This window comes from Mustela erminea, chromosome 19 (assembly GCF_009829155.1).
Source record: "Mustela erminea isolate mMusErm1 chromosome 19, mMusErm1.Pri, whole genome shotgun sequence".
Classification (NCBI taxonomy): domain Eukaryota; kingdom Metazoa; phylum Chordata; class Mammalia; order Carnivora; family Mustelidae; genus Mustela; species Mustela erminea.
The window spans coordinates 47,920,760-47,947,031 of NC_045632.1; the positions used below are offsets into that span (position 1 = coordinate 47,920,760).

General features: G+C 55.9%; 1 protein-coding gene across 1 annotated transcript in view; it reads left to right on the forward strand.

Annotated features, from left to right (window-relative positions):
* Positions 1-26,272, forward strand: part of VAC14 (VAC14 component of PIKFYVE complex) — a 99,416-nt gene that overhangs the window by 39,374 nt on the left and 33,770 nt on the right. The window contains exons 13-14 of the mRNA XM_032326080.1: positions 8,921-9,077; positions 21,070-21,202. Of these exons, the coding sequence (XP_032181971.1) occupies positions 8,921-9,077; positions 21,070-21,202 (290 nt within the window). The remainder of the gene's footprint in view (positions 1-8,920; positions 9,078-21,069; positions 21,203-26,272) is intronic.

Below are 26,272 nucleotides of genomic sequence, written 5' to 3' on the forward strand. Positions count from 1 at the left end.
AGTTGCCATGGATGGGTGCCCGGAGACAGCTGGGCCCTCGGCTCATTACCTGGTAACCGAGTGCTCACGGTGTGCGCTCCGTTCCCATGCTGCCTGGAGCACAGCAGGCCCTTCCCCAGCCTCCGGCCCGCTCTCGGCAAGAATGTGTAACGCTGAGCGATGCACCCCCCACCCCCACCCCCAGACGGGGGCCTGGCAGGATGCAAGTGAGCGATGGCTGGCATCTCCAGGAGGAAGATCGGGATTGACGGTGCCCAGTGGGGGGACTTGGGAACGGGCCTCCAAGTTGTCTTACCAGGGCCGGCCTTTCTTTTCTCCTCTACCCTCCGAGGGATGGAGGTTAGAACGGTTTAAGCAGCCAGAGCCCACACCGTGCTGTCACTGTTCAGGGGACATAACTATAAGCACCAAATGCTGGCCTTCCACACATATGGCACAGAACTGGGCACTTAGGGAAGGATTTCAAAGTTTATTCAAAATGCAGGGAAGGAACGGGAAGGAAGGAAAAAGAGAAAAGAGAAGAAAAATCTCGATCCCTGTTTGCGTGTGTTCAACGTCAGGCCAAAAAACAAGATACAATCCTCCTTTTTTAAGTTGTTTTTGCTTTACTGAGATCGAAGAGGTTTTTAATCAGAGTGGTTTTGTCAGTGGGAAATAAAACGGATCCGAGCCTAAGCAATCCTCTCCCGCCTCCAAATCTGAATTTCTGGCAGTGCTTTCCTTGCTTTTGCTGAAGGCAGGTCTGAGGGACCCGCCCCCGAACCCCCAGGAGATGCTGGGCTTGGCCCACTCTGACCCCATTCTGGCCAGAAGCTTTTCTGGGAACCCCACCCCTTTCCCGGGCCTGGCTGGGCCCGATTGCTGCCTTCTGTGTCCGGGACAGGACCCTCCAGCCCTGGTGCGGGCTGCTGCCGCTGGGTGCTTTCCTCCAGAGCTCCACGGGGGACTGCCCTGGGGCCCGTGGGAGATCCCGTGGCCTTCCTCAGTACCCCCAAGGGGATACTTCCTAGGGCCAGTTCCTTGGCGGACTCCACAGGCCACAGGAGCCATTCTGTATGTGGTCAGAGACTCGAGGCCTGACCCGCTGGGCCTGTACCCCTTGTGAAGGAAATGATCAGGCCTGTGTGTGGCCGGAAGCAAGGCTCCGGGGATGCCCAGCCTCGGTGCTTCCACGCTTCCTTTCAGCTCCACTTCCCAAGAATAAGAAGCAGCCTGACCTGACCCAGATCTCAGGCGCAACCCTGTGGCCCCATGGCTGTGGGCAGAAGCATCACGTAGCGTTGGCAGTGGCCCGCACCGGCCAGACCCTAGCCCCCAGGGTCTTTAGCCCGAATTCACCTTTCCTGCCAGCACCTAGCTGTGTCCCTTGGAAAGACTCTCGTGGCTTCCTTCTGACTAGGACTGGAGAGGGCCCAGTGTGAAGATTTCCTTCCCTCCTCGAGGGCTGGAAGGCTGAGCCAGTTGACATCTGGGGCCTAATCAGCTGACCAGGGGCCGAGCCAAACTTGTGACAAAAGTTTCTTAGAGATAAGTGGGTAGAGTGAAGTGGAGGCCTCTCCAGCCATCCCCTTGGCAGAAGCTCTCAGACCCATCCGCGTCTTCCATTTCCTGCCGGGCGCTGCCGGTCAGCAAGTGTTCAGTCAGCATCTGCGAGCTGCTTCGCCCTGGGACTTCAGAGTCAGGAGCCTCAGTAGGAGGCCAGGACGGACCCCCCTGCCCAGGGAGTCGGCCTCGTTCAGCGCTGGGTCTCCAGCCATTCCCAGGGTGGCGAAAGCACAGCCAGGGAGAGTGAGAGAAGGGGGCCTCCCACAGCAAGGGGCTTTCCAGGGCTGCTCTGTGGACAAGGTGTTGGGACAGGGAGGGCCTGGTCGGACTAATAAAAAGAAGAAAGGCGGCGCCACCCTGGAGATCCGACCTGTGGCCTGCTGGGGTGCAGTGCGGTGCCTGCCCGCAGGCGCCCCGTCCAGATGGCCACTTCCCTCCCACGCCGGAATATGCCCTTGGCCGGTGTCAAGTCTCCTAGAAGCAGGGGCTTGCTCAGGAATCTTTAGGCCTCCTTGACCTTGCTCCCCAAGCCACAGAGGGTAGCCCCCCCCCCCACCGCCTCCCCCACCACGGCCTTCCTCTCAGAGTTGCTTTGTCAGATGTTTTCCGCTCCCAGTTGTCACCAAGCCCTTCAGTCCACCGATGGCCAGCTCACAGCTCACCCCACTCCGGGACCAGGACCCAGGACCAGCTGATGTGCCTTCCCTACCACCACTCCCCCGCCCCCCAGCTTGTTGCCATGGCAACTGCAGGCACTCCTGCCCCTGCAGAATATTGCTTTCTTATAACCTTCTTCCTTCTCCCTCTCCCCCCACCCTCTTTCTCTCACACAAAAAGAAAGCACAAGTGTTTTATATTCATTTTGCAAAAAGCTGTGTAGCGCATACTAATTGGCGCGGCTTCCTCTTGCTTTCTTTGAGCCTTGCCTCGTTCTCAGAGCCAGGACTGCCGGCCAGCGTAGGCTTGGGCCCAGCCAGCCTGCTCCTTGGAAGGGGGCGAACTCCATTTCCAGCGGCCGAGCTGCGGGCCTTTCATCCAGGCCTTGAGCTGGTGCCCTGTGAGCAAGGCTGCTGAGGTCACCGTGTCCTTGTCCCAGACCTTCTTGTCCACAGACCAAAACCCTTGGTTTTGGTTTGGGGAGCACCCAAAACGCTGGCCTGGCACAGAGATTCAAAGCCAGGTTCAGCCGGAAGGCAGAGCACGGCTCCCCCTTGGTCCCTGTTGCTTGGTCCTAGCACCGTCTCCCACCTTAGCATTGCCTCCCCGGACTGCTCCACACTCCCTGGGCCGAGGCAGAGTCCTGGCCTAGGCCTGTGTCAGGATTATTGCTCCGTAGCCTCAAGTTCAGCCCCCAGGGCTCAGTGGGATTTGCTGTCAGCTAGGAGAGCGCCAGCATCTGGATTCCAGGGCACAGGAGCCCTGGAATGGTCCCCTCAGATTCCCCACTCTTTTTTCAAGCTGTTCCTTGCTGACCTTTTGGCAGCCCCTTCCTCTCTTTGCGTCTTGGAGGCTGAAGGAGATTGTGGTGCTCTTCTCGGACTCCCATTGGAAAGAACCAGGAGGGTGCTGTGTGTGTGTGTGTGTGTGTGCGCGCGCGCGCGCACACTCTCGTGTGTTAGGGACATGTGGTATTGTCCCAGGCAGGGCTAGCTTTCAGATTTTTGCCAGTCCCCAAGGACCAGAGATAAATCTTTCGATATGTAAGCACTAGAGGAGTGGCTGGGATGATTGAAGGAACCTGTAGACAACATCTCCGGCTTTAATTGTGCAACTGAAGTATAATTTACATTCATTTGCCATTTGGTGTTAAACTTTCCAAAATAAGAGAATTCAAAATGTAAAATACACAGTTTTTGCTGGCTGCTGCTCTCCAGTGGGTCTGGAGGAGGAGGTACAAAGATGTCCATGCAGATTTTCTCTTTGGTAGAGAAATGAAATCTGGAGCCCGGCACATATGCGTTGGTGTTCCTGCCCAGTCCCTGAGTCAGGACCACTGACCAGGCTCAGCTGGGGTACCAAAAATCTCGTAACAGAAGGGGAACTTGGAGTGTCTCCTATAAGGATGACAGCCTTCTGAGGGTGAAGCTCTTTTGGCATATGTGAGGAAACAGACTCCCCATCACCTGCAAAACCAAGTTCACACCTCTTTGTCTGGGTCATAGCTCTTGGTGGACCTGCCCCTGCCTCTAACTTTTGCCTCATTTCTGGCTGTGCCCTCTGTTAAATAACCAAAGTTCAACTGAGCAAATTTAAAGATCACAGTGGCTTTATTCTCCAGTTCGTGAAACAGGCAGTAACATCCCCATCTAGCAATAGAGAGAAGCTGTAGGAAAAGAGAGGTTTTTAAAGGCAGAAAGGGGCAGAGAGAGAAAATTATTTGCAAAGAATGCATTGTTTCAGGCAAGGTCACCTTTCTAAGAGGACCGGAAGGGGTCTGCTAGGAGGATTATCTCACTAGTGCTGACCAGGTAATTCCTTGTTGACTGGCCAAACGTTGAAACTGCAATTATGATAGATATTAAGTCTTGGTGTGTGGTGGGATTTAGCCCAAATGACTCCGTTTAGGGCCTGCTGTCTGCTGTGTAACACCTACCCCAACCCCATGCCCCACTCCAGAGCTGAATCAAAGCTCTGGTTCCTGGATCGTGCCACGTGACTTGGACTCCGTGTCAGTGAAAGGTGGATACTAGTTAAGAGAATGCTTTGCATGCCTCCCTCTGCACCTGGTTCCCTGGCGGACCACTCGCCCGGTACTTCTGCGGCCTCTGGCTCCCCACAGGCCAGGCTGCACATGCGTGGCATTGTAAGTGTTTGTTGACCGCCTGTCTCCCTCCCCAGGGTCACTGTGTGGAGAGGCAGGGCCATCCGGTTGCTCTTCGTCTCTCCAGCCAACACAGCCCCTGGCCCACAGTGGGTGCTTATGGCTCTGGGGGAGCAGTCCGAGGGGTGAAGTTAACTGACTGTGAGTCAGGACTCTGACCACAAAGCCCAGTGAAGCGGGCTCCCTGATCCCTTGAGCAGGTCACTGTCTGTACCAGGAGACTGAGAGCTAATGAGGGCGTTAATCCTAGCTGGAAAGGAGAGCTTCCTCCTCTGGTCCCTGGTCCCGTGCAGCCTAGCCCCCAGGCTGCTCCGAGGGTGGGCCAGGCCTGTCAGGTGCCGGTGGTTCTTCACAAGCATCTTCTCTGGTAGAGGAATAAATACCCGCCGGAAGCCTGGTGTGGGCCCCTATGGCTCTTGTGGGGCCGGGATATAGCTGAGTGCCAGCCCGGCCCCAGCTGCCCTGCGCTTTCCTCACCGGCCACATCTGACCGCCAGGATTTGCCACCAAGGGGATGTGTGCCTTGGCCCAGCCACACAGCCGGCCTGGGGAGGAGCAGCCTGCAGCTCCAGGCCACAGTAGGGCTGGCCGATGCTGGGAGAGGAAGGCACACAGGGCTCCTCCCTGAGTGCCCTCAGCCTTCTGGGGTGTCAGCACTAGGCGCAGGATTGTGGAGAGTCTGCAAGGCCCACCACCTTGGGCTGTGGGCACAGCAAGAGCAAACTGCTGTACACGTACCTCTGGACTGGGACTTAGGGCACCGGTTTGGGGTTGACTTGATTCTCTCTCTTTTTAGATACAGTTCGTCAACCATAAAATTCGCCCTTTTAAAGTATACAATTTAGGGGTGCCTGGCTGGCTCAGTTGGTGGAGCAGGCAACTCTTGATCTTGGGGTCGTGAGTTTGAGCCCCATGTTGGGTATAAGGATAACTTTAAAAACCTTTTTAAAAAGTAAAATATACACCTTAGTGGATTTTATTATTTTGACAAGGTTGTGCAGACATCACTATCTAATCCCAGAACGTTTTTCCCATCCCACAGAGAAACCCTGTACCAACCAGCAGTCGCTCCCCATGTCTCCCTCCCCCAGCCCCCCGCAGCCACAGGCTATGCTCTGTCTCTATAGATTTGCCTGGTCTGAACATTTCACATAAATGGAATGATTGTACAGTATGTGGCCTTTTGCATCTGGCTTCTCTTACTTAGCAAATGTCTTCAAGGTTCATCAGTTTTATAGCATGTATCAGAACTTCATTCCTTTTCTTGCCAAATAATGGGTCCTCGCGTGGATATGCCCCATTCTACTTACCCATTTAGCGGTTGATATACATTTGGGTTTGTGCTGTTGTGATACACAGTGAACGGTGCGTATTTGGGCTTCATTCCTCGTTTGGGCACACAGGTCCAAAAACCCTTGGAATTTCCTGAGTGTTGAAAATAATGTAGGTGACTTTTGTTAGGTTAGTGAGACAACATGGATGCCCAAAAGTATGGGGGCTGGTTGCCAGGAGAACCAACCACGAGATGAGAGCGTTGAACTTCCAACCCAAGTTCAAGGAGGAGAGGGGGTCCCGGAGGTTGAACCAGCTGACAACGGCGAGTGGATTTCATCAGCTCTACCTATGTGATGAAGCCTCCGGAAGAACCCATAGGATGGGGTTTGGAGCGCTTCCGGATTGGTGACCATCTGGAGATTTGGGGAAAGTGATACCCCAGGGAGTATGAAGCTCTGGGCTCCTTTGCACAAACTGTGCCCTGTGCCTATCTTTTATCCGGCCGTTCCTGAGTTATATCTTTTTATATGAAACCAGTGATCTAGTCAGTAAAGTGTTTCTCTGAGTACCGCAAGCCGCTCTAGCAAAGGACTCAGACCCGAGGAGTGGGTCATGGGAACCTCTGCTCTGTAGCCAGTCATCAGAAGCACAAGCGACAGCCTGGCCTTGTGATTGGCACCTAAAGCCGGGGGGAGGGGAGGGAAAGGCAGTCTCACAGGACTGAGCCCTCACCCTGCGGGCTCTGCCGCTCCCTCCGGGCAGCCGGTCAGAACTGAGTTGAATTGTAGGACCCCCACCCCCAGCTGGTATCAGAAAAAAGCACATCAGAATCAGTGTCAGGACCTTTGGGTTGTTTCCATTTTCTAGCCGTGATGAACACTGATGCTGCGAACGCGTCTGTGTGAGTCCTGGGTGGACACGTTTTCGGGGCTCTTGGGTAAACACTGGGGGCCGAAGTGTGGTGACTCTGTTTAACTTTCTGAGGCAGGCCCTGAGTTAGTCACTCTCCCCTCACCTCCCTGCCCTTCAGACCGTGACTTGCTTGGACGGTTGAGCATCTTGAGTGCATGGCCCGTGCTCGGGCCACTGTCTCCGTGGAACGCGGTGCTGTCACCCCTCTGGCTGACATTTTCCCCAGCCCACCCCCTCCCTCCGGTGTCCACTTCTGCCACCACCGCCGATGTAGAGAGCTTCCTGGAGAGCAGATGGCCGGGGCCTCGTGGCTCCTGAGCCTCGCCCTACCAGGCCCCCAGCTCTTGGCCTGGGCACAGGAGCGCGCTCATTGCTGCCATCTGTCTAGGCCGCTTAGCCGCCACGATCTTCAGCCAGCATGGATCCGTCCCCTGCAGACCCGGTGGTCAGAATGTTCCAAAATTACACATACCTGTGCAGGAGAGGCCAGGCGAACGTGGGTCTCCCTGCTGGGCCGTGGGCAGAGGCATGTTGGATTCCCCTGTGGCCCCGGCACCCAGCACAGTGGCTGGCACTCCGGGGCGGGTGGGGCACTCCGGCGGTGTGGAGAGCCAGGGAGCAGCGATGGAAAGGACGCAGTTAGACGTGGGCGGTGACGTGTGTGTGAGTGAGCGCTGCGTCCAGCCCGAAGGAGGCTGGAGCATGGCAGGATGGGGAACAAAACCACCGTGGGCTTGTGGGACAATTGAGTGCTGGGCACGCTGTGCTGCTGGGAGCAGGCCTGGGGCCAGGGCTGACAGAGAAGATACCAGAAGTGATGACCAGGGCCAGGCAGGAGGACACATTGGCAGGTCACTTGCACTGAGACAGGAACCACTCTGAAGCTACGAGGAGAGGATAGTAGCTTTGTCCTTTTTTTCTTTTTAAGATGAAATTTGCGCTTTTAAAATACACAGTTCAGGGCACCTGGGTGGCTCAGTGGGTTAGGAGTCTGCCGTCAGCTCAGGTCATGATCCCAGGGTCTTGGGATCAAGTTCCACGTTGGGCTCCTTGCTCAGCAGGGAGCCTGCTTCTCCCTCGCGCAGCCCCCCACTCCTGCTCTCTCTCTCTCTCTCTCATTCTCTCTTAAATAATTTTTTTTTAAGTATTTTTAAAAATATATACAATTGAATGGTTTTTAGCGTATTTACAAGGTTGTGTGACCGTCACTACTATCTAACTCCAGAACATTTTCACCATCTCTTAAAAAGCCCTGCAGTAGCCTTATCTTGACTGTTGTCACCATATTCCAGCCAGCTGGTCTGTCCTGGTACACACGACCCACCCCCCCAACCCCACTGTGACCCCAGCCACGGGTGCTCTGTGTCACTGCCACAGGTCCAGGACCAAAGCCTGTGGTTGCCGTGGCAATTCATCTGTCCCTAGTCACCTGTCCGTGCCCAGCAGGCACCCACCGAGCACCACGGACAGTCCTGGGGGCACACGTGTGCTAGGCCAGGCACATTCCTCTTGTGAGCAGAGAGGAGTCGGGGGAGGGAAGGGGCAGGCAGCCTCCCTGCAGCGTGCTCAGCGCCCTGCTGGCTGTGGGTGTGCGGCAAGAGCAAGAGGGGATGAGTGCTGTGCGGGGGCAGGCAGCCTCGAAGGGCATGGGGGCTTTGGGTTCTGAAGCAACCCTGGGGAACCTTGTGACACACACCACCGACCGGAGCTCACGCCCAGCTGTTCTCCGTGCTCACCTCTGTGTCTTCCCTGGAAGAATGTGGCAGGTGGGGATCAGGCCTGTGTATGACCATCAGGGAGGCAGCTGAGAATTGAACGACATGTCTAGGAGGAAGTCCCCCTTCTTGGAGCCCAGAGTCCCGTTCTGACTGTAGAGGGTAGCCAGGAGTCACCTCTGGAGGAGAATCTGCTCTGTGGCCAGATAGTGGGCCGAGCTGTGGCCAACACACCAGCCGTATGGCCTAGTGAGCACTGCCAGTCCCTCACAGGGTTAACCTTGGGGCATGGCCAGCCCAGGAGCCCAGGGACACACACCACATGGGCTGCACCCCGGTGCCTGAGTCCCACATCTTCCGGGACCTCTCAGATCCCTGCTTGGGGGACTAGAGAGGAGCGGTCATGGGAAAGCTTACTCCCATGCTCCTGACTCCGGCTTCTTTCTTCCACTTGCCCCCATCTTCGCCTGTGTTTTCTTCAATCCTTTCTTTTGCCGAACTTTCTGAGCACTATTAACGGCCATAGTCTTGCCGGCTCTCACCAGCCTGTCACCCTCTGCAGACCCCTCTCCGCACCCCCGGAGGCAGCGCTCTGTGTCCAGCCACAGCCCTCCAGAGGCCCTTGTCCCTCATCCTTTGTTTTTCTCCCCAGGTTATCCTGAAGGATCTAGAGGTGTTGGCAGAAATTGCTTCCTCCCCTGCAGGCCAGACGGATGACCCAGGCCCCCTGGATGGCCCTGACCTCCGGGTCAGCCACTCAGAGCTTCAGGTGCCCACCCCTGGCAGAGCCAACCTGCTGAATACTCCCGGTAAGTAATCCCCTTCCGGCTACAGCCAGGGGCCCTGGGAATGCTGGTGCTCAGTCTCGTCCTAGACTGGCCGCTCTGGACTGTCGCTCTTGAGCTCCAGAGCTCCAGTAGCTGTGTGAGCAGTCAGAAGTTTCCTCTGCTTTCTGAGAGGCAGGCAGACCTTGCCCTCCTGCTGCCTCCCCGCCCCTGCAAGAGGCCCTCACATCCCCTTTCTCTCATCTTCGGGCTCCGTTCATACTTTTGAACCATCATCTAAATATAAAACCATCTGAATCAGCTGATTGTCTCTTTCGCTGGGGCAGCGTCTCCCCAGTCAGGAATCAGGGGGCTTTGGAGCCTTGGGTCTCACAGGTGGAAGACTAGGCAGCCATTTCCTTCCTCATCAGGGAACTAAAAATAGCAAACAACATGGCAGGCAGCCCAGGCAAGAGAGGGGATGATTCAAACAGGATGTTTCTGGGCAGTCCTTGGACTTGAAGGTGGCCATGGTGTTCCTGGGGCTCGCCCCTCGGGGTCCTTCCAAATGGCAGGAGGCTCTCCTCCCTAAGCCAGTGCAACTCCCAACTCCTCCCTCCCAGGCAGACGTCAGTTCCCTCCAGGGACATGATCCTGGGAAATGCCAAAGATGCAAGCTGATAGGAAAGTCCCAGCAAATCTTGGGTGTTTGCCTGGGGTATGTCTTTGTCTCCTGAGTGGTTCTTGTCATCCAGTTACAAGGTCCTAGATGGCTCCTCCTTTGATGCCGAAGCCAGAAGTCAAAAAGATTGAGGACCTTGCAGCGGCAGCTTCCGTCCTGCCACTCTAGCAGACTGCGCCCCCGGAGGCGCTCTGGTACCCTGCTCTGAGAACACCTGCTCAGCGGAGCCCCCAGGGCCCTGCTGGCCTGGCCGCACCCCAGGGCTGCTAGGCCAAGTCACAGAAGGCCAGTGCACTAAAGACATCTCCCTGGTGACTTGTGAAGTCAGGGGCTCCCCCAGCTCCTGCAGTGGGATGTCACATAAGACCCCAGGCTTCAGGCCACTGCTGCTGCACAGGCTGTGCCTGCAACTGGTCGGAAGTAGCCAGCTGTTTCTGCCTAAAGCAAGGAAAGGGGCTCTGGTGGCAGCGCAGTTTCCTTCTCCTGTTTCCCCAGGATGCAGCGGCTTCCTTGCCCAGGAGCCCAGTTTCCTCCAGGCAGTCAGAGGCCATGCTTGGGAGGCTCCCACATCCTGACCCTGGGACACTCGGGGAGGTCCCCACCCTCTGTCCCGCAGCCCGGGAGTCCATTCTCCATCCTGTGTCCCACGTTAGCTCTCGGCACCCCTAAGTCCCTGGGACAGATGGCAAGAATGCCAGAGGTTGAGTGTGGGCAGCAAGGCATGGCGTGGGGGTGGGGTCTCGGTGAGAGGGCGGAGGAGCAGCCGCGAGGGGCTGAGGGTGAGAAGTGACTGCAAGAGGGGCAGAGCGAGGAGAAGGCATCCTGTGGGTCGGAGCCAGCCCTCAGATCTCCCTCCACAGGAAGCAGTTGTCCGGAAGGAATCTTCTCTCCTCCTCAGGGTGAGGGAGGCCAAACCTGAGGCAGCGCAGCCTCGGGCAGGGGAAGGACACTTCTGTCTCAGTCTCCGGGACTCCCAGATCTGTCCCTCTACCTCTAAGGTGTTTTGCCTCTTTCTCTGGGCACCAAGTAGCTGATGACTTCTTAAAGTGCTTACTCATGAGCAGAGGGATGTGCTGGCAAATGACTCAGGGCCCAGGTCTGCTGGAGTGGGCGGGGCATGTGCCCCGGGGAGGCCCAGACCTGGGAGCTCCAGGAGCCCCCCCTTTCAGCCACTGGGGAGCAGGAGCTGAGGGGAGTCTCAGACAGCTAGGTGCTCCGAACCCTGGCTCCTGGCCCTGCCCAGGTGGGTGGGCTGCTGACGGGGCTGAGGTGGTGAAGATTTGCCCCAGCTTACCAGGGCTGTCGGACTGGCTCACATCAGCCAGGGACTCACCCTGAATTCATAGAAAAACAACCAAGTGTGCCAGATGGAAGAAATTCCATCCTGGAAAGAACACTAAGGGAGTGCCTACAGTCAGTATCACTTCTTGCCTCAAGGATTCAGAGCACTGTGGGCCACCACGTGCACTCAGCCTGAGACTCACATGTTCCCTGCAGAGAGTGTGGGAACCACACGTGCGTGCCCGTCTGCAGCTGGCACCAGATTTTTTAAGTGGGTCCATGATTTCAAAAGGTCAAGTTCAAACCAGTAAAGAGAAGAGCACAGGAAACCAGAGCTGGGCCCCATCCCCTCTCCTGCTTCAGCCGCCTTGGGGAAGGCACTGGCCAGGCACCAAGGACGTGGGGGGTGGCTCTTTGGGTCAGAAAGCACGCAGGAAGTGTACAGTCATTCATCTGTGGGCTGCTCCTTCTCCCAGGGCTTCTCAGGCATGCAAGAGGGTCATTCTTTCTGTTTCCATCCGGGCATGCACGTGGACAGAGGCTACAAGGCCAGCCCCTCTTCCTGTTTGGATTTGGCTTTCCTCTGGCTCTGCTGTGCTATGTCCTTTTAAGATAGAGAGCCCCCACCCCTGCAGGGAAGGGTCTTTCTGGAAAGCCAGGGAGGCAGGGAGTGGAGCAAAGATGAAATCCTTGCGTTTGGAAGGAGCTCAGTGGCCCAGCCTGCTTGCTCCCTGGGTCTGTAAACTCAAATAGTGCAGGTTTAGTGCGAGGGCTGGGGCAGCATCACCACCTGGGAAGCTGCCTCAGGGGCTTAAGGCACCTTGGCTGCAGTCCCTGGGGCCTGCAGAGTTGCCTGCAGGGGGCGTTCCTCCCACCCGGCTTTGTGCAGACAGCGCCCCCTCCAGGGCAGAGCGTGTGAGCAGAGCTGATGGTCTTGCTTCTCCCGCCACCACTTGCTTGGTTGCTGACCTTCACAGAGCCCCAGGCCGGGAAGAGGCTCACCTCAGGGGCATTCAGGAGGGGGCAACCTGGGTGGGCAGCCCTGAGGGAAGCCCGAGTCCTGCTGTCTCCTAATTGCGATTTGGTGAAATGAAATGGAAACAACCTCTTGGGTCTCCTCTGCGTGGACAGCTTTTGTGCATTCTCTGCCCGACTCCACTCAGGAACGCCGGCTAAGGCCCCCTACGCTCTGAGGAGAGGGGGTGATGAGCTGTCTTCAAGCCAAAGGCTCAGCAGAAGTAGGAGGCTTCCGGAATCAGCCCCTTATTTGAAACATGCTGGGCCCTCCTGGACCCTGGATGTTCCTGCTGCACGACAGGGAGCGGCCTTGACCAGGCGCCACACCAGTGTGGCTGTCTGAGGTCAGAGGTCAGCCCAGGACTGATGTTTGCCCCCAAAACCCGGTCTTCCCTTTCCTTTCCTTCCAGCCAAGCAGGTGCGTTCTTAATGGGATAACTGCTTACATCATTGAGCCCTGTGGGGTTCTCTGGTCCAAGGTGGAGTTTGACCCCGGCTCTCAAAATGGGCAGAGATGAAATGTTCTGATTCCATTTCGTTCCTTATCATCCTGGCTGGTGTGGCCAAATTTACAAACAAGTTCTAGAAGAAACCCAAGAAGCCATCCCTGGGCTATTGTTCCCAGTAGTAACGGTGACTGTAATATATTAAGCTTGTTAGGACCGGATGCTGTTGTCCAGAGTGTCACCTCACGGAAATTCGCTGTGGATTAGCCCCTCGACTCCTCACAACAACTGTGAGAGAAAGCACTGTTGTCATTCTTAGCTGGGAGAGGAAGATTGTAGTAGGTGTTGGTGCTGACCCAGGAGCCCGGCCTGAGAGTCTCCTGTCTTCACCCCAACGCTTAGAGGAGAAAAGCACTCCGCCAGCCCTGGAAACTTCTACCACCCAAGGAGGGGAACAGAGCAGTGGTCGCCAGGCCAGCAGTCCATGCTTCTCCTGTGGGGCGGTGGGCCACGGCCCCAGCCTGGCCTATCTCTGGAGGGTAGCCCTCCTCTGCACAGTGACTTCAGGGGCCCGCTTCTGGCCTCAGTGGCCTCAGCAACTCATGCCTCCTGCCTCCACTTCCTCCAGCCGCACCAGACGAGTTCCCAGCCCCAAAAGCCTTCTCTGTTGCTCTTGGAGCCTTAAAAGGCCTCCTTCCTACATACTCTTCCAGATGGCTTGGGTGCCAGGGTCAGAAGGCTCTAAGTTGTACTCCTCTCGGAATGCCCACAGTTGGGCGCCCGGGGGGGTTAGTACCTTTCAGAGTCATTAACATGCTGGAAGGAGGGGATGCCAGACCCAGCCGCCCTGTCACCAGTGCCATATCGAACATTCCCCTAGCACCACTGTGCAGGTCTTTGTTTGTCGCCAGGTGGACAGCCTAGCCCTCTGCAACACAGGCTCGGTCTCAGAGATGGCCCTCAGGCCCCTTCCTCCTGTGTCTCTCCAGTGCCGCCCTTGCCCCCACCCCCAGCAGCAGTCGTTCCTGGCGCCGCCCCTCTCTACTGCTCTGTCAGCTGGAAATTCCTCCAGGGACCTGACGTGGCCCATTAGCTTAACTCTTCCTCTGAAGCAGGCAGCTAGAAAGCCCCCCAGATGTGGGTCACTGCCCAGGGCCGAGGGCTCCCCCGCCTCAGCTGGGCCGGCTCACAGCAAAGTTGGTAACTGCCCCTTAGATCGAGTCCCAAGGGTGCTGTTGTCACAACTGTCTTTGCCACCCTTTTATCCATGTGGCCTTGGGGCCTGGGCCTTCCGATTCAGCAGGCTCCACGCCTCGAGAGACCCTGCTGCTTGGAGTCCGAGGCCTTTTCTTCCAGCCCCTTGATCCCGTAAGGGAAGCTGCCCCTTCCCCACCTGTGTCCCTGGGTTCCGTGCCAGCCTCCCAGTCATGCAGCCCCCGCCCCGGAGGAATCCCCGTGCCAGGCACTGTGCTAGGCTCCTTACCCCCGTGGGGTTCCCAGACAGGAAGTGGCCCCAGAGAGGGTGTCACTTCCTCAAGCCTGCCCTGCCAGTCAGCCACAGGGCCTGGATCTGCCCCGGCCCCCCGGCCTTTCCTCCACACGCTCTGGGCGGCGGGGTCCAGATGCCCCCCGCCACGGGGGAGGGGACGGGCGAGAGGGCAGGGAGCCAGCAGGGACCCTGCCGGCTCTGGGCCGGGCCATGAAGGCTTTTGCATCTGGTTTTGTTGAACTGTAAGTCGTTTTGCCTATTGAGGCCAGAGCTATTTTTATCCTGACATGTGAGGCTCCTTCGCGTCATAGCCACAAAACTCAATCTAAAGCATCCCAGGGAAGGCTGTTTGTGAGGCGCTGTGCGGATCCTCATGTCGCCACATCAGGTTTCACTTAGCACCATCTGCACGCCTGGCTCCCTGGCCGCCCACCCCACCAGGCTGGGTTTGTACCCCCAGCGCTCCCGACAGCATCTGTCTGCCCCTCGGCCAGCCAGCAGTCACGGGCACTTCCTGCCAGAGCCGCTTGTCCAGACTTCTCCAACAAGGAGTGCCAGGTGGGCGGCATTCAGCTCAGGGGCCGGTCCCCGGCGGGGTCGGGGAATGGAGACCCCGCGCTCCTGGGCCCCCTGAAGAGCATGCCTCTCTGGAGACCCAAGGCCCGCTTGTCCCCAGCCCCCTTGCTGGGCCCCAGCCAGAACAACTGGCACCCCGTCTTTAGCGGGCCCGCAAGGCTGTTGTCAGTGCCGCCGAGCGAAAGCCTCCCGGCCCTGGCAGCCCTGCAGCTCCCCGGGGCACAGTGTTGGGGCACCTGCCGGGAGCTGGGCGCTGGGCTCCTGTCCAGGCTCTGCCTCTTCCTAAAGGACTAGCGGCACCTGGCCCAGGGCCCCAACCTGTGGGAGAGCCCAGCAGAGGTGGCTTTTGTGGGAGAAAAGAGGCTGGTTGCCTGCCCGACTGTGGAGGCTGAGCCAGAGGCGGGGAGAGGTACTGTGCGCTGCTGCTGGGCAGACGTGAGTTCAGCCCAGAGAGGCCTGTCATTCCTTGTAGTAACACTTCCCGGCATGAGTCTGCGGTCTCTCCGCCCCACCACCTCCTCCCTCGCCTGCAGCCGTCATTCTCAGGTTCTGTCTCAAGCCAGCTGGGCCTGAGGGGCTGGTTCCTCAGAAAAGTGGCTGATGAGCCAGTGGGAAATGGAGGCTGGAGAGACCAAGGAGGCCCTCACCCTGTCCATGAGGAGCCCCAAGGGTACCCTGTCCTCGACCAACCCACCCAGGAAGGGTTTCCTGCCCTTGCCCAGACCTGCCCTCTCGACACAGTTGGGCCGGGATTGCAGGGAGCTTTCCAGGCTCCTCCTCAAGAGAGCCCGTTCTGGCGGCTGGGACAGCCTGAGGGACAAAGGTCCCTGCCCAGCAGCTGCAGGCCCCGGCAGCTCCCGGACACTCCCATCCGCCGGGTCTGGCTCTCAGGCAGGCGCCCGGCCCCCACTCGGATTGCACGCAGCCTCCTGCTCTCCGTAGAGTCTTTACACGGGAGCGCCGGGAGGGCTGAGCTGTGGAAGCTTTCCCAGCAGCCACCGCACCGTGAGAACGGGAGGGAGTCATCCGCCGGGGCTTCTCCCAGATGTCTCTCTGCTCCTCTCCCTCCTGCGAGGGGGCCTCGACTCCGGGGGCTGCCATACGGGCCTGGTCGTTGAGCCTTAATCGTGTGGCCCAGAGGGGGCTATGACTAAGACCAGAATGTGTTCAGAGCAGCCCCAAGCCTTGTCTCCTACCATCTCAGGCCAGCTGTCAGCCGAGGGGCGGGCAGATCTCCCTCCCCAAATGTGGGGCAGGGGCTGGGGACAGTCACAGGTGATCCCATCTTCTCACAGCCTGCCTGCCTCCCAGCAGAGCCCTGGGACACCGTCCCAGATCTGAAGTCTCCGCTCAGGAGACTTTCCAGACTGTCCCGCAGCCCTTGGTCGTCTATTCCAAGAGGGGGAGACGGGCACAGTCTGCCCCTTGCTGTGCCCCGGCTTCTGGCGTGTTTGCTAATAGCAGCAGCCCCTGTTCACTGAGCATGGACTGTGCGGCAGGCCCCGGGCCTGGTGCATCACATGTTTTGTCTCATTTAAAGGGTCTCTTACTGGGTGTGCCTGGCTGGCTCAGTCTCTTGATCTCGTGAGTTCAAGCCCGACCTCGGGCTTAAAGATTACTTAATTTAAAAAAAAAAAAAAAATTCTTTGAATGGAAGGAAAGGGGTTCTTATTGGCCCCACCTTACAAATGAAGAAACTGAGGGGGAGAAACTTGCCCCTATTTGGACAGCTAGTAAGAGGCAGACATCTGATCTGAACCAGGACTCCAAAGCCTTACTCTAGAACAGCACGCTCGATGTTTCTGCCTAACCGCGATACCCAGCTCCTTGGGAATGGAGACCATAGCCCCACATTGTGGAAGATTTCTTTATGGTCACTTCCTATTTGGGTCCCTTTATCCTTTGGAATATGTTGGAACCTAAATGACCCTGAGCCTGGAAATGATGTAGGTTGGGGTTGCACATACAGAAGCAAAAAGGGGACAGGGACACAGGAGCCCTCACAGATGAGCACGGAGAAGGTTCCAGCTCACACACGCAGCCGGTGTTGGGGGTGTGCGGCCAGGCCACCATGGGGGCAGTGCGGGGACGGGGAGGAGGGGCTCTGGCAGCTGCATCTGCAGCCACCTCTTCAGAGATCGGCCCCAGCTGGGCCCGGGGAAATTCGATCTGTAAGAATGTGACACTTGATTCTGCAAACAGTCCCTCTGGGCCAGGGAGCAGAGACTGTTTGCCATTCCAGAGTCACTCAGGACCTCCCAGGCCAGGCTGTTCTGGGCAGGGACCCAGAACAACGAACTGCAAACATCAAGAAGTTCAATGAGGTCTGCCCTCGGATTGGGCTTCTTACTCGAGGCTTGCCCCTTGCACACAGTTCACAGGGGCTGTCCAGGAGGCTCTCCGGAGAAAGGACAATAGTTTGAAGGTATGGCTCCTAGTAAGGAATCCTCACAGAGTAATTCACAGCTGGGAAAAACAAAACAGAAAGGCACCCCTTCCCGTGCCCAGTCACACCATGCAAAGACATCAGGGAAGTCTGGATTGAGCAAAACGACAGCTCCTGAAAGGAGGGTTTTACTGCTTCTTCTGGCCACTGGCATCTTGTGAAGTCAGCCCGTGGGCCTCTGTAGGCCTTGCTTCTGGTCCTGTGGATGGTTCCATACATTCGTGTTGTGTGCGGGGGGCTGATGCTTCTGGGACCCAATAGACCCTCACAGCCAAGCTTGGTTCCCTGTTCTACACAGGTTATGTGGCCATCCTCTCCCTGGTCTGGGCAGGAAATCAGGACTTCAGGGCCAGAGAGAGGCCAGCCTGGTGCATAATGGCCCACATGTCTCTGCTGGCCACCGTGCTTGCCCTGGTGTCCTCCCTGAGTTCCCAGAGGGCTGCAGCCAGGTGCTTCCTCCGCAGCTTCTGCCAGTGCCACTGTCTCTCTGTCCTCCATCTTGGCAGGGCCTTCATTCCAGTCTTCTGCCCCTTGTTTAGGAACATACCGCCCACTAACCTGCTAACCCCAGACTGCACCAACACCAGCACCCAAGTGATGGGCAACATGGCGGAGCTGTTGAAACCAGCTGCGTGGACTCTGAGACCACCACTCGTCAGCTCGGTGACTTCGGATAGTCCTCAGTCTAATTCACAGCTTCTCTACCTGTAGAATGAGAAGAGTAGTAGCCCATATTTTCGAGGATTATTTTGAGATTTAATCAGATGCTATGTGTGAAGACTTTAGACACGCATAGCACGTAATAAGTCCCTGGTAAATGGTAGCTCTTGGTTGCCTATTAAGATACCATGTTGGGGTGGGCAGCTGGGTGGCTCAGTGGGTTAAGCCTCTGCCTTCGGCTCGGGTCGTGATCTTAGGGTCCTGGGATTGAGCCCCGCATTGGGTTCTCTGCTCGGCAGTGAGCCTGCTTCCTCCTCTCTCTCTGCCTGCCTCTCTGTGTACTTGTGAGCTCGCTCTCTGTCAAATAAATAAATAAAATCTTTAAAAAAAAAAAAAAAAAAAGATACCCTGTTGGGGTAGGCAGCTGGGTGGCTCAGTGGGTTAAGCCTCTGCCTTCAGCTCGGGTTGTGATCTCAGGGTCCCGGTATTGAGCCCTGCATTGGGCTCCTTGCTCAGTGGGGAGCCTGCTTCCCCCTCTCTCTCGGCCTGCCTCTCTGCCTACTCATTATCTCTCTCTCTCTCTCTCTCTCTGTCAAATAAATAAATAAAATCTTAAAAAAAAAAAAAAGAAAGAAAGATACCATGTTGGGGAGATACTGGTCAAAGGGTACAAACTTCCAGTTAGAGTTTAATAAGTTCTGGTCATCTAACATACAAAACAGTGATGATAGTTAATATTACTATAGTATATACTGGAAAGTTCTTGAGACAGTTGATGGTAAATGTTCTCACAAAAAAAAAAAGGTAATTATGTGCAATGAGGAAGGTATTGGCTGACTCCAGAGTGCTGTGGTGTCTGTTTTTTGCAATGTGTCCAGGTATGAAATCCACACGTTTTACACCTTGAACTTCTATAATGGTATAGGCAATGCTGTCTCAATAAAGCTAGAAAAAATACAATGTGGAAAAGCATCAGGACAGCTGGCTGGCTTAGTTGGAAGAGCATGTGACTCTTGATCTCAGGGTCATGAGTTTGAGCTCCACATTGTGGATAGAGATTACTTAAATAAATAAATAAACTCCAAAAAAACTTCTTGAAAAAAAGCACCTATAAAGTAAAAAGAAAGAAGATAACATACTAAGACAGTTAGGTATCCATCTACATGCAAAAGAATTTGGACATCTTTCTCACACAATATACAAAAAATAAAATAGATGAGAGACCTAAGTATAAGAGCTATATTTTTTTAAAAAACAGTTCTTAGGAGGCATGTCAGTAAATTTTTATGACCTTGGAATAGGTAATACTTTCTAGATATGGCACCAACAGCACAAGCAACCCAAAAAATATATAAATTGGACTTTATCAGAATTTAAAATCCTGTGCTTCAAAGAACACCATGGAGGACATTAGAAGGAAAAAAAAAAAGAATGGAGGAAAATATCTGCAAATCATACATTTGGTAAGAGACATGTATCTAGAACTCTTACAACTCTGCAATAAAAAGACAAATAACCCAGTTTTAAAATGGGCAAAGGACTTGTATAGACATTTCTCCAAAGATCTGCAAGAACCAGTAAGCCCATAAAAAGATGTTCAGTGTCATTAGTCATCAGGAAAATGGAAATCAAACCCGCAATGAGATACTTCCCATCCATGAGGATGGCTCTAATCAAAAGACAGGTAATAACAAGTGTTGGCAAGAATGTGAGAAAATTGGAATCTCACACTCCACCGGTGGGAATGTAAAATGATCTAGCCCTTATGGAAAACGGTCTGGCAGTTCCTTAAAAGTTACATACAGAGTAACCACGTGATTCAGAAATTCCACTCCTGGGTATACAACCAAAAGAAATGAAAACATGTTTACACAAAAATTTACACATGAATATTCACAGCAGCATTATCCTTTTTTTTTTTTTTAATTAAGTAAGCTCTGCGCCCAATGAGGGGCTCGAACTCATGACCCCAAAATCAAGAGTCACATGCTCTACCGACCGAGGCAGCCAGGGGCCCCACGTCATTGTTCTTAATAGCCAAAAAGTGGGAACAACCAAATATTCAGCAACTGATGAATGGATAAAATATGGCATATCCATACAATGAAGTATTATCCAACCACAAAAATGAATACAAAGTGGATACGTACCACAGTGTGGATGAAAACACTCCGAGTCAGAGAAGCTGCCTACTGTGTGATTCCGTTAGTACAAAATTTCCCGAAGAGGCAAATCCAGAGACACAAAGTAGATTAATGATCGCCAGGAGCCGGAGGAGGGGAGGATGGGGAGGGGCAGCTAATGGGTACAAGGTTTCTTTTTGGGTGATGCTTGAATTCCTGGTGATCGATGCACGGTTTTATGACTATACTGTCGTAAAATACACTGAAGTGTACACTTTAAAAGGGTGAACTTCATGATACGTGAATTGTATCTCAAGCTGTCGTGTGTGCGTTTTGTGCCCTGTTAGTGCCTTGGGCAGAGGGAGTGAAGATTCTTACCATCCTTAACACCTTCCCAACAGTGCTGTTGAGGTCAGCATGGGTGGCAAAGAAAACACAAAGATCGCATGGGGCGTATGAATGTACTACGTGGGGATCAGCCAGGCATTCCATCAGCCCTGCTGTCATCCCCTCCATGACCGATACCTTGCGGAGGGGACCCGTGATGGGATAGGACTCTGGGGGGACTGGACCTGGCCCTCGGTGTATTTTCAGCTAGGATGCTTATCGGGGGCTACTCCAAATGTGCTTCTGGTTCTCAAGCCAACTCTGGATTTGGGATTTTTTTTTTTAAAGATTTTATTTACTTACTTGACAGAGATCACAAATAGGCAGAGAGGCAGGCAGAGAGAGAGGGGGAAGCAGGCTCCCTGCTGAGCAGAGAGCCCCACTCAGGGGCTTGATGCCAGGACCCTGAGATCATGACCTGAGCCAAAGGCAGAGGCTTAACCCACTGAGCCACCCAGGCGCCCCAAGGAGCGTGTGTTTTGTTGACTCTCGAGGTCGTATGCCAGTTTTACCCCTTTCTTCTTTTTGATTTCTCACCTGTCCTTAACCAGCCAAAATGAAGTCCAGGTGTATTTTATTTATTGGGATGATAGGTCCAGGTGTGTTCTATAAAAATTTCCCAGCATGTAGCAGTGGGTCTCCGAGATAGGAGATGTTCGCCAAGTCACTGGGGGCTGGCTGGAGAGGGGGACCCGTGAGTGGGTGTTTGTACAGTAAGCAGTTGTATTTGTTCTCATGTACTTGTATAGTCCTTGCTTTCATGCCGTCGACCCGAGGCCCTGGATTGAAGGTTTTCCCTCACCTCGCTCTGCACACAGCTGCACCCCCCGACACACCCCCTTTCTGGCATTTGCGACGGCATATGTTCCATGGGGGTCCCCCCATGCTGTGGGCCGTACAGTAACTCTTGGCTCTGTCCCTTTCTTGCAGGTACCAAAGGTTTAGAATGTTCTCCTTCCACCCCCACCATGAACTCCTACTTTTATAAGTTCATGATCAACCTTCTCAAGAGGTTCAGCAGTGAACGCAAGCTCCTGGAGGCCAGAGGCGCTTTCATCATCAGGTCAGACTCGGCGCGCTTTCTCTTCCTCACAGCCCGTTTTGTCACCGCGTGCCGCGCCAGGGCTGAGCTGCCTGTGGCTGTTTTCTCCTCCGCTTCTCTCCCCTCCTTTTCCTTCGCATTTACTCTTAAAGAAGCAGAGGCGCCGCCAGCTTCACATCGGGCCTGCTGGTGCTGCCAACACGGGACAGGTGCATGTCGCCATTTCTTGAACGAACGAATTACTTTTCCACTTGTCGAGACACTGTTTTCCCTGGAGGTTAAAGGTCCTGTCCGTGTGTCCTTGTTGTAGTCTTTGGCAAAGAAAGTAGATGAGCTGGATGGAACACGAAAAGGGGCTCAGGTGCCCAGCTGCCCGCACGGCGTTTGGCCAAGGTTGGTGGCAGCAGTCGCTCTAGTGGAGCTGGGATCTCGAGTCGTGTGAACCTGGCCTTGGCCAGTCCCAGGGCCCCGGCCACTCTCAGCCTCTAGAACTCCCACCAACAACAACATGGCCAGCTCTGGCCCTTTGCCGCCGCCTCAGCTCCAAGTAGCCAGGGTCACAGAAGAGTGTGACCTTAAAGTCACCAAAATGTAGATGGGGCAAAGATTTCTCCAGGCTCCCCCACAAAGCCAGGGAGAGAAGTTTTCTGGAATAGTCTGAGTAGCTTTCAGTGCTCTACAGCAGTAGCTTCCTGTCAGTCACCTAGGGCTCTCACCCTGACCCATGAAATAAGCACCTCTGGGGGGGATGGGGTTCTAGAGCCGTCCAGGGTTCTCGGGGAAGCTGACTAGACAGTGGTGTGTGCAGTCGGGAAGGCTCCTGAGGCTCTCTGTGGCGTCTGGGGATTGGAGGATTGTTGGCAGAGGGTCCAGCCTGTACGGAGTCTTCAAGTCAGCCAAGAACACGGAGCTTTCATTCTTGTGTGATCCACAGGGCAAGCGGGAGAGGGGCCCAGCCTTGCTGGCCACACCGGGGTTGGAGGTCTCTCCCCGAGGCCAGAGGGAGCCACTGAAGGGGCTTGGGTGGGGGGGACGGTGTGATCGGATTTGTGTTTTTAAAGATTCCTGTGCTGCTGAGGAGAAGGGGTGGGTGGAGACAGCAAGGCGGACGTGTGGGAGACCAGTGGGGGGCTGTTGTCCAAGTGGGAGATGGTGGCTGCTTGGGAGGGGGATGGGAAGAAGCGGCACCATTCTGTAATTTGTAAGATGTGTCATTGATTAGTGACTGATTACGTGAGGGCCTGAGGGGACAGGCTGTTGGGAGTGACACCAGGACTCTGGCTGGTGGTGGTAGTCCCTGTGATGGGAGCTCTGGAGGGAGCAGGGTCCCATGTTCGAGTTGGAATTGCTTTGGTAACATCAAAGGAGAGATGGTGAATGAAGCAGGTTGCGCCCCGTGACTCTGAGAAGAGGGAGCTGTGCCCACGAGAGAAAAGTGGAAATGGATAGCGTAGTCCTTCCTTCCTTCTCTCACTCACTCATTCATTCGGCAGATGGTATTACCGAGTACTGACTCTGCCGAGTACTGCTCTAGACGGTTCCGTCCTCGCGGGGCTTGCTTTCTTAGGGAAGAAGAACGGTCAGTGGTAAAGAGGGGCAGAGGAGGCAGGAAGGGGCCTGAGGCCGAGCCCCAGGGAGCTCCAGTGTGTGGTGGGCGGGGAGAAGGAGAAGCCAGGAGAGGAGGCTGAGAAGAAGGCCCTGAGAGGCGGGAAGAAGCAAAAGGGGGTGGCAGGAGGCAGCGAGGGGAGGTGAGGCCCACAAGCTTCTGCCGGGAGCCGTGCCAGCAGCCTGCCCCGCCGTGATGTGAGCCGAGGGAGGGAAACGGAGAGAGCAGGCCCTTCCCTCTTCATCCAGAGCTGCCTGCCGAGGCCCTCGCTTGAGGACTGAGGGTGGAGTTGAGGGCGTGGGGTCAGAGGACCGAGCTGCAGGAGGGGACAGGCCCGCCTGGCCAGAAGGCCAAAGCAGGACTACGAAGTCTCTGCCCATCGAGGGGGAGGGGCTTCTGATGGTCCAGACCACCAAAGGTGACCCTGTGGTGGTGGGAGGCTGTCCCGGCCCTCTTGCTCTTCTGAGGTCATGGAGAGCAGGCTTTCGCAGGCTCGGTGCTGTTGGCGTTGGGGCTGGACGGTCCCTGGTGGTCCGGCCCGTCCTGTGGGCTGTGGGCTGTGGAGCAGCACCCGCCCTCCCAGCTGGAACATCCGAAATGTTCCCAGACAGGCCCACGAGCCTCTGGGAGCAGAATCCTCCCAGGTGAGAGCCCCACAGTTACACAGGGACAGAAGCAGATTCTTACCCGACTCGGCCAGAAGGGGAGGACTGCCCGTTTTACTTCACATCAAGTTGGACAGTCCGTGGGATTGAAGTGGAGATTAGAAGTGGTTCAGGAGACCCCCCACTGGGAGAGCGACAGTCTGTCCCCACAAGAGTGACAGTGTATTTTACGTGGTTTTCCGTACTGCAGACATGTCCGTTCACTTGATGAGCTCCCCCTTGCCTGGAAGCCTTTCAGGCACCAGTGGAGAGAGAGGCCTTTGAAGAAGGCATTTGTAACTAGTTCCCCTCCAGAGAACCTGACTGTTGGGTTTTTCCATCCTCTAGCAGCCTCCCTTGTCCCATCAGGGGGCTCGGAGAGAGCAAGCTCAGAGCAGTCAGCAGAAAGCCAGGCTGCACCAAGCAGATGTGTGCGCAGCAAGGGCCCGCGTCGGTGTCCTCCCCACCTGCTCAGGGACCCTGGGCTCCCTGAAGCTGGGGACCCAGCGGCCTCTGCATATTCCCATTTATAGCCTCGGGGTGGTGAGGCTTTACTTGCTTTGTCTAGTGTCTTCTTAGCCTCCTGGGCGGACGGGCATCCTCATTTTGTAGAGGGAAATGAGAAGAAGCCCTGTGCCTGCCAGGCTTGGTGGGAGCTGAGCTGCAGCCCCTGGCGCTCTGCTAATTCCGCACCCACCGTTCATCGCCTCCGTGAGAGAGTGCAGCGGCCGGGCGCCTTGCGAGGCTCTGCGCAGCCTGTGACCCTGGGCCCTGGCGTAGGAACCCGGTGGGCCGGGATGGAAGGAACCTCGGGGCTGGGCCCCTCCCACTTGTCCCTCCTAGTCCTTGGCGTCATTTGTCCAGCCTGCCATCACCCCGGCAAGAAGCAGCACCAGCACCTGCTTCCCCTGTGCAGCGCAGGCACTGTGGGCCCACCGCCGCTGACCAGCCTGAGTCACAGTCCCCGCCAGCCAGTCTAGGCTCTTGGGGGGGCACAAAGCACAGCATCAGACGTGGAGGAGGTCTTGAAGACACGGGCTCTCTGCCTTCCTGTGATCAGACGGGGGAGTGAGTCCCTTCAGCCGAGTTTGCTGGGGAGCGGCCGTTTGGGAGCGTCAGCCTGCCGGTCTGCTTCTCATTTCATTTCCTTCTTTTTTGCTGACAGCTTTAAAGAAAAGCATAGTAGTGGTCTGTGCAGAGTGCTGAGATGAAGCCACAGGCCTGATAAGAAACAGAGTGATTTAACCCTCTCCTTCAGGTGTTAAACCAGTGAAAAGCCGTCATTTCTACAGTAGTGTGTTTAGCCCGGGGAGCAGGAGGGCTTGCCGTCTAGAGGACAAGAGCAGCCAGAGTTGCTGAAGACAAACATCTGGTGGGCGTCTTGGCATAGAGGAAGATGCTTGATTTCCCTCGGGACCCTGGAGTGTTTCTTCTCCCCCACACAGCTTTCCCAGGCTGCACCTCTGTTGGGGGGTGGGGGTGGGAGTGGGGCCTCCAGACTCCCCCCAGGCTCCTGGGCGGGTCAGACCTCCTCTGTGTCCATACGGCCTTGTTATCTTATGGACATAACAGTTTAGCTGCGTAGTGAACTTGGGGAGGCCCGTGGCTCCAAAGCCTCATCTCAGCTAGACTTGCTGAGGTGCGCTGTGGGCCCAGGCGCTCCTCTCAGCTGCAGGCGGCGAAGCGGAGCCCACAAGTGGGGAAGGGGACATGGGGGAGGGGTGCCAGATGTGGGCAGCCCGCAGCCCTCCCCATGCCTCTCCCCCCTTCCCTGGACTCCACCGGCATGGGGCCCATGGGCCCCCAACAGGTCCTCGGGATCCGGATTAAGATTGCAATTACTGGAGTCCAGGAGACTTGGGTTCAAATCCCAGTTCTTCCAGTTTTTGGTCACGTGACCTGATCTGCAGTGGTGCCAGCCTTTCATTTTGCAGAGAGGGCTGCATAAGACGGTACATGCCGTCACTCTCAGCACAGGTTGGTGAGGGGAGCTCTTGTTCCGCCTCGTGACACAGCCTCAGCCTCCCAGGGTGGTCTGTGAAGACGGGAAACCAGACTCCAGAGAGGGCGAAGTAATTAAGGCTTCTGTGCCGAGAGCTGGCCCTGGCGCGCCAGGCCTGCAGCCCCAGCACCTCAGACACCCACCAGCGGCCCGGCCCTGGCCCCGTTAAAACAACTCTGCCCCGAGTAGGTGTTGGTGTACATTTTCCTCCTCCGGCCTCTTCCCACCCTCCATGCCAATGCGGCAGAACAAGCGCGGGCTGTTTTCCCATGAACCGGGCCACTTATACTCAGTAGAAAGGGAGAGGAGGGAGAAAACGCAGCTTCTTTGATAAACTGATAGGAACTGCAGCGTGATCCGACAGCTGTGATCCTTACAAGGCCTGCTTCTGTGCTGGGAAGTGAGCGAGTCTTGGGACACCCCACTCCGCCCGCCAAGATGGCCCTCTGGCCAGCCGTCCTTTGGCTTAACCGACTGTGCTTCCCCCGCCCCCTCCTCCCTGCTGCCTCGCAGAGAGGACTTGCCAGAGAATGCTTTCTTTTTAACGAGTGCCTGCTGTGAACTCAAAGGCTCCAACCCCAGCCAGCCCCATCGATGGTGGATGAGGTCCTGAGCACCCTTCCCGGGGACACGGGTGCCCCTAAGATGAGAGCATTTGAAGAGCCTGGGTTGGGGGCCCAAGTGGGAGAGCAGGAGGCAGCCCTGCGTCTTCTTCCAGGAGACCTGCACCCAGAGGAGCCCTGAGATAAAGCTTCTGGTTCATTTTGGTCCTCCTCTCGAGACTCTGATAGACACAGGCATGGCAGCCTCTCCAGTTCAGCAAATGCTCACAGTGCCTG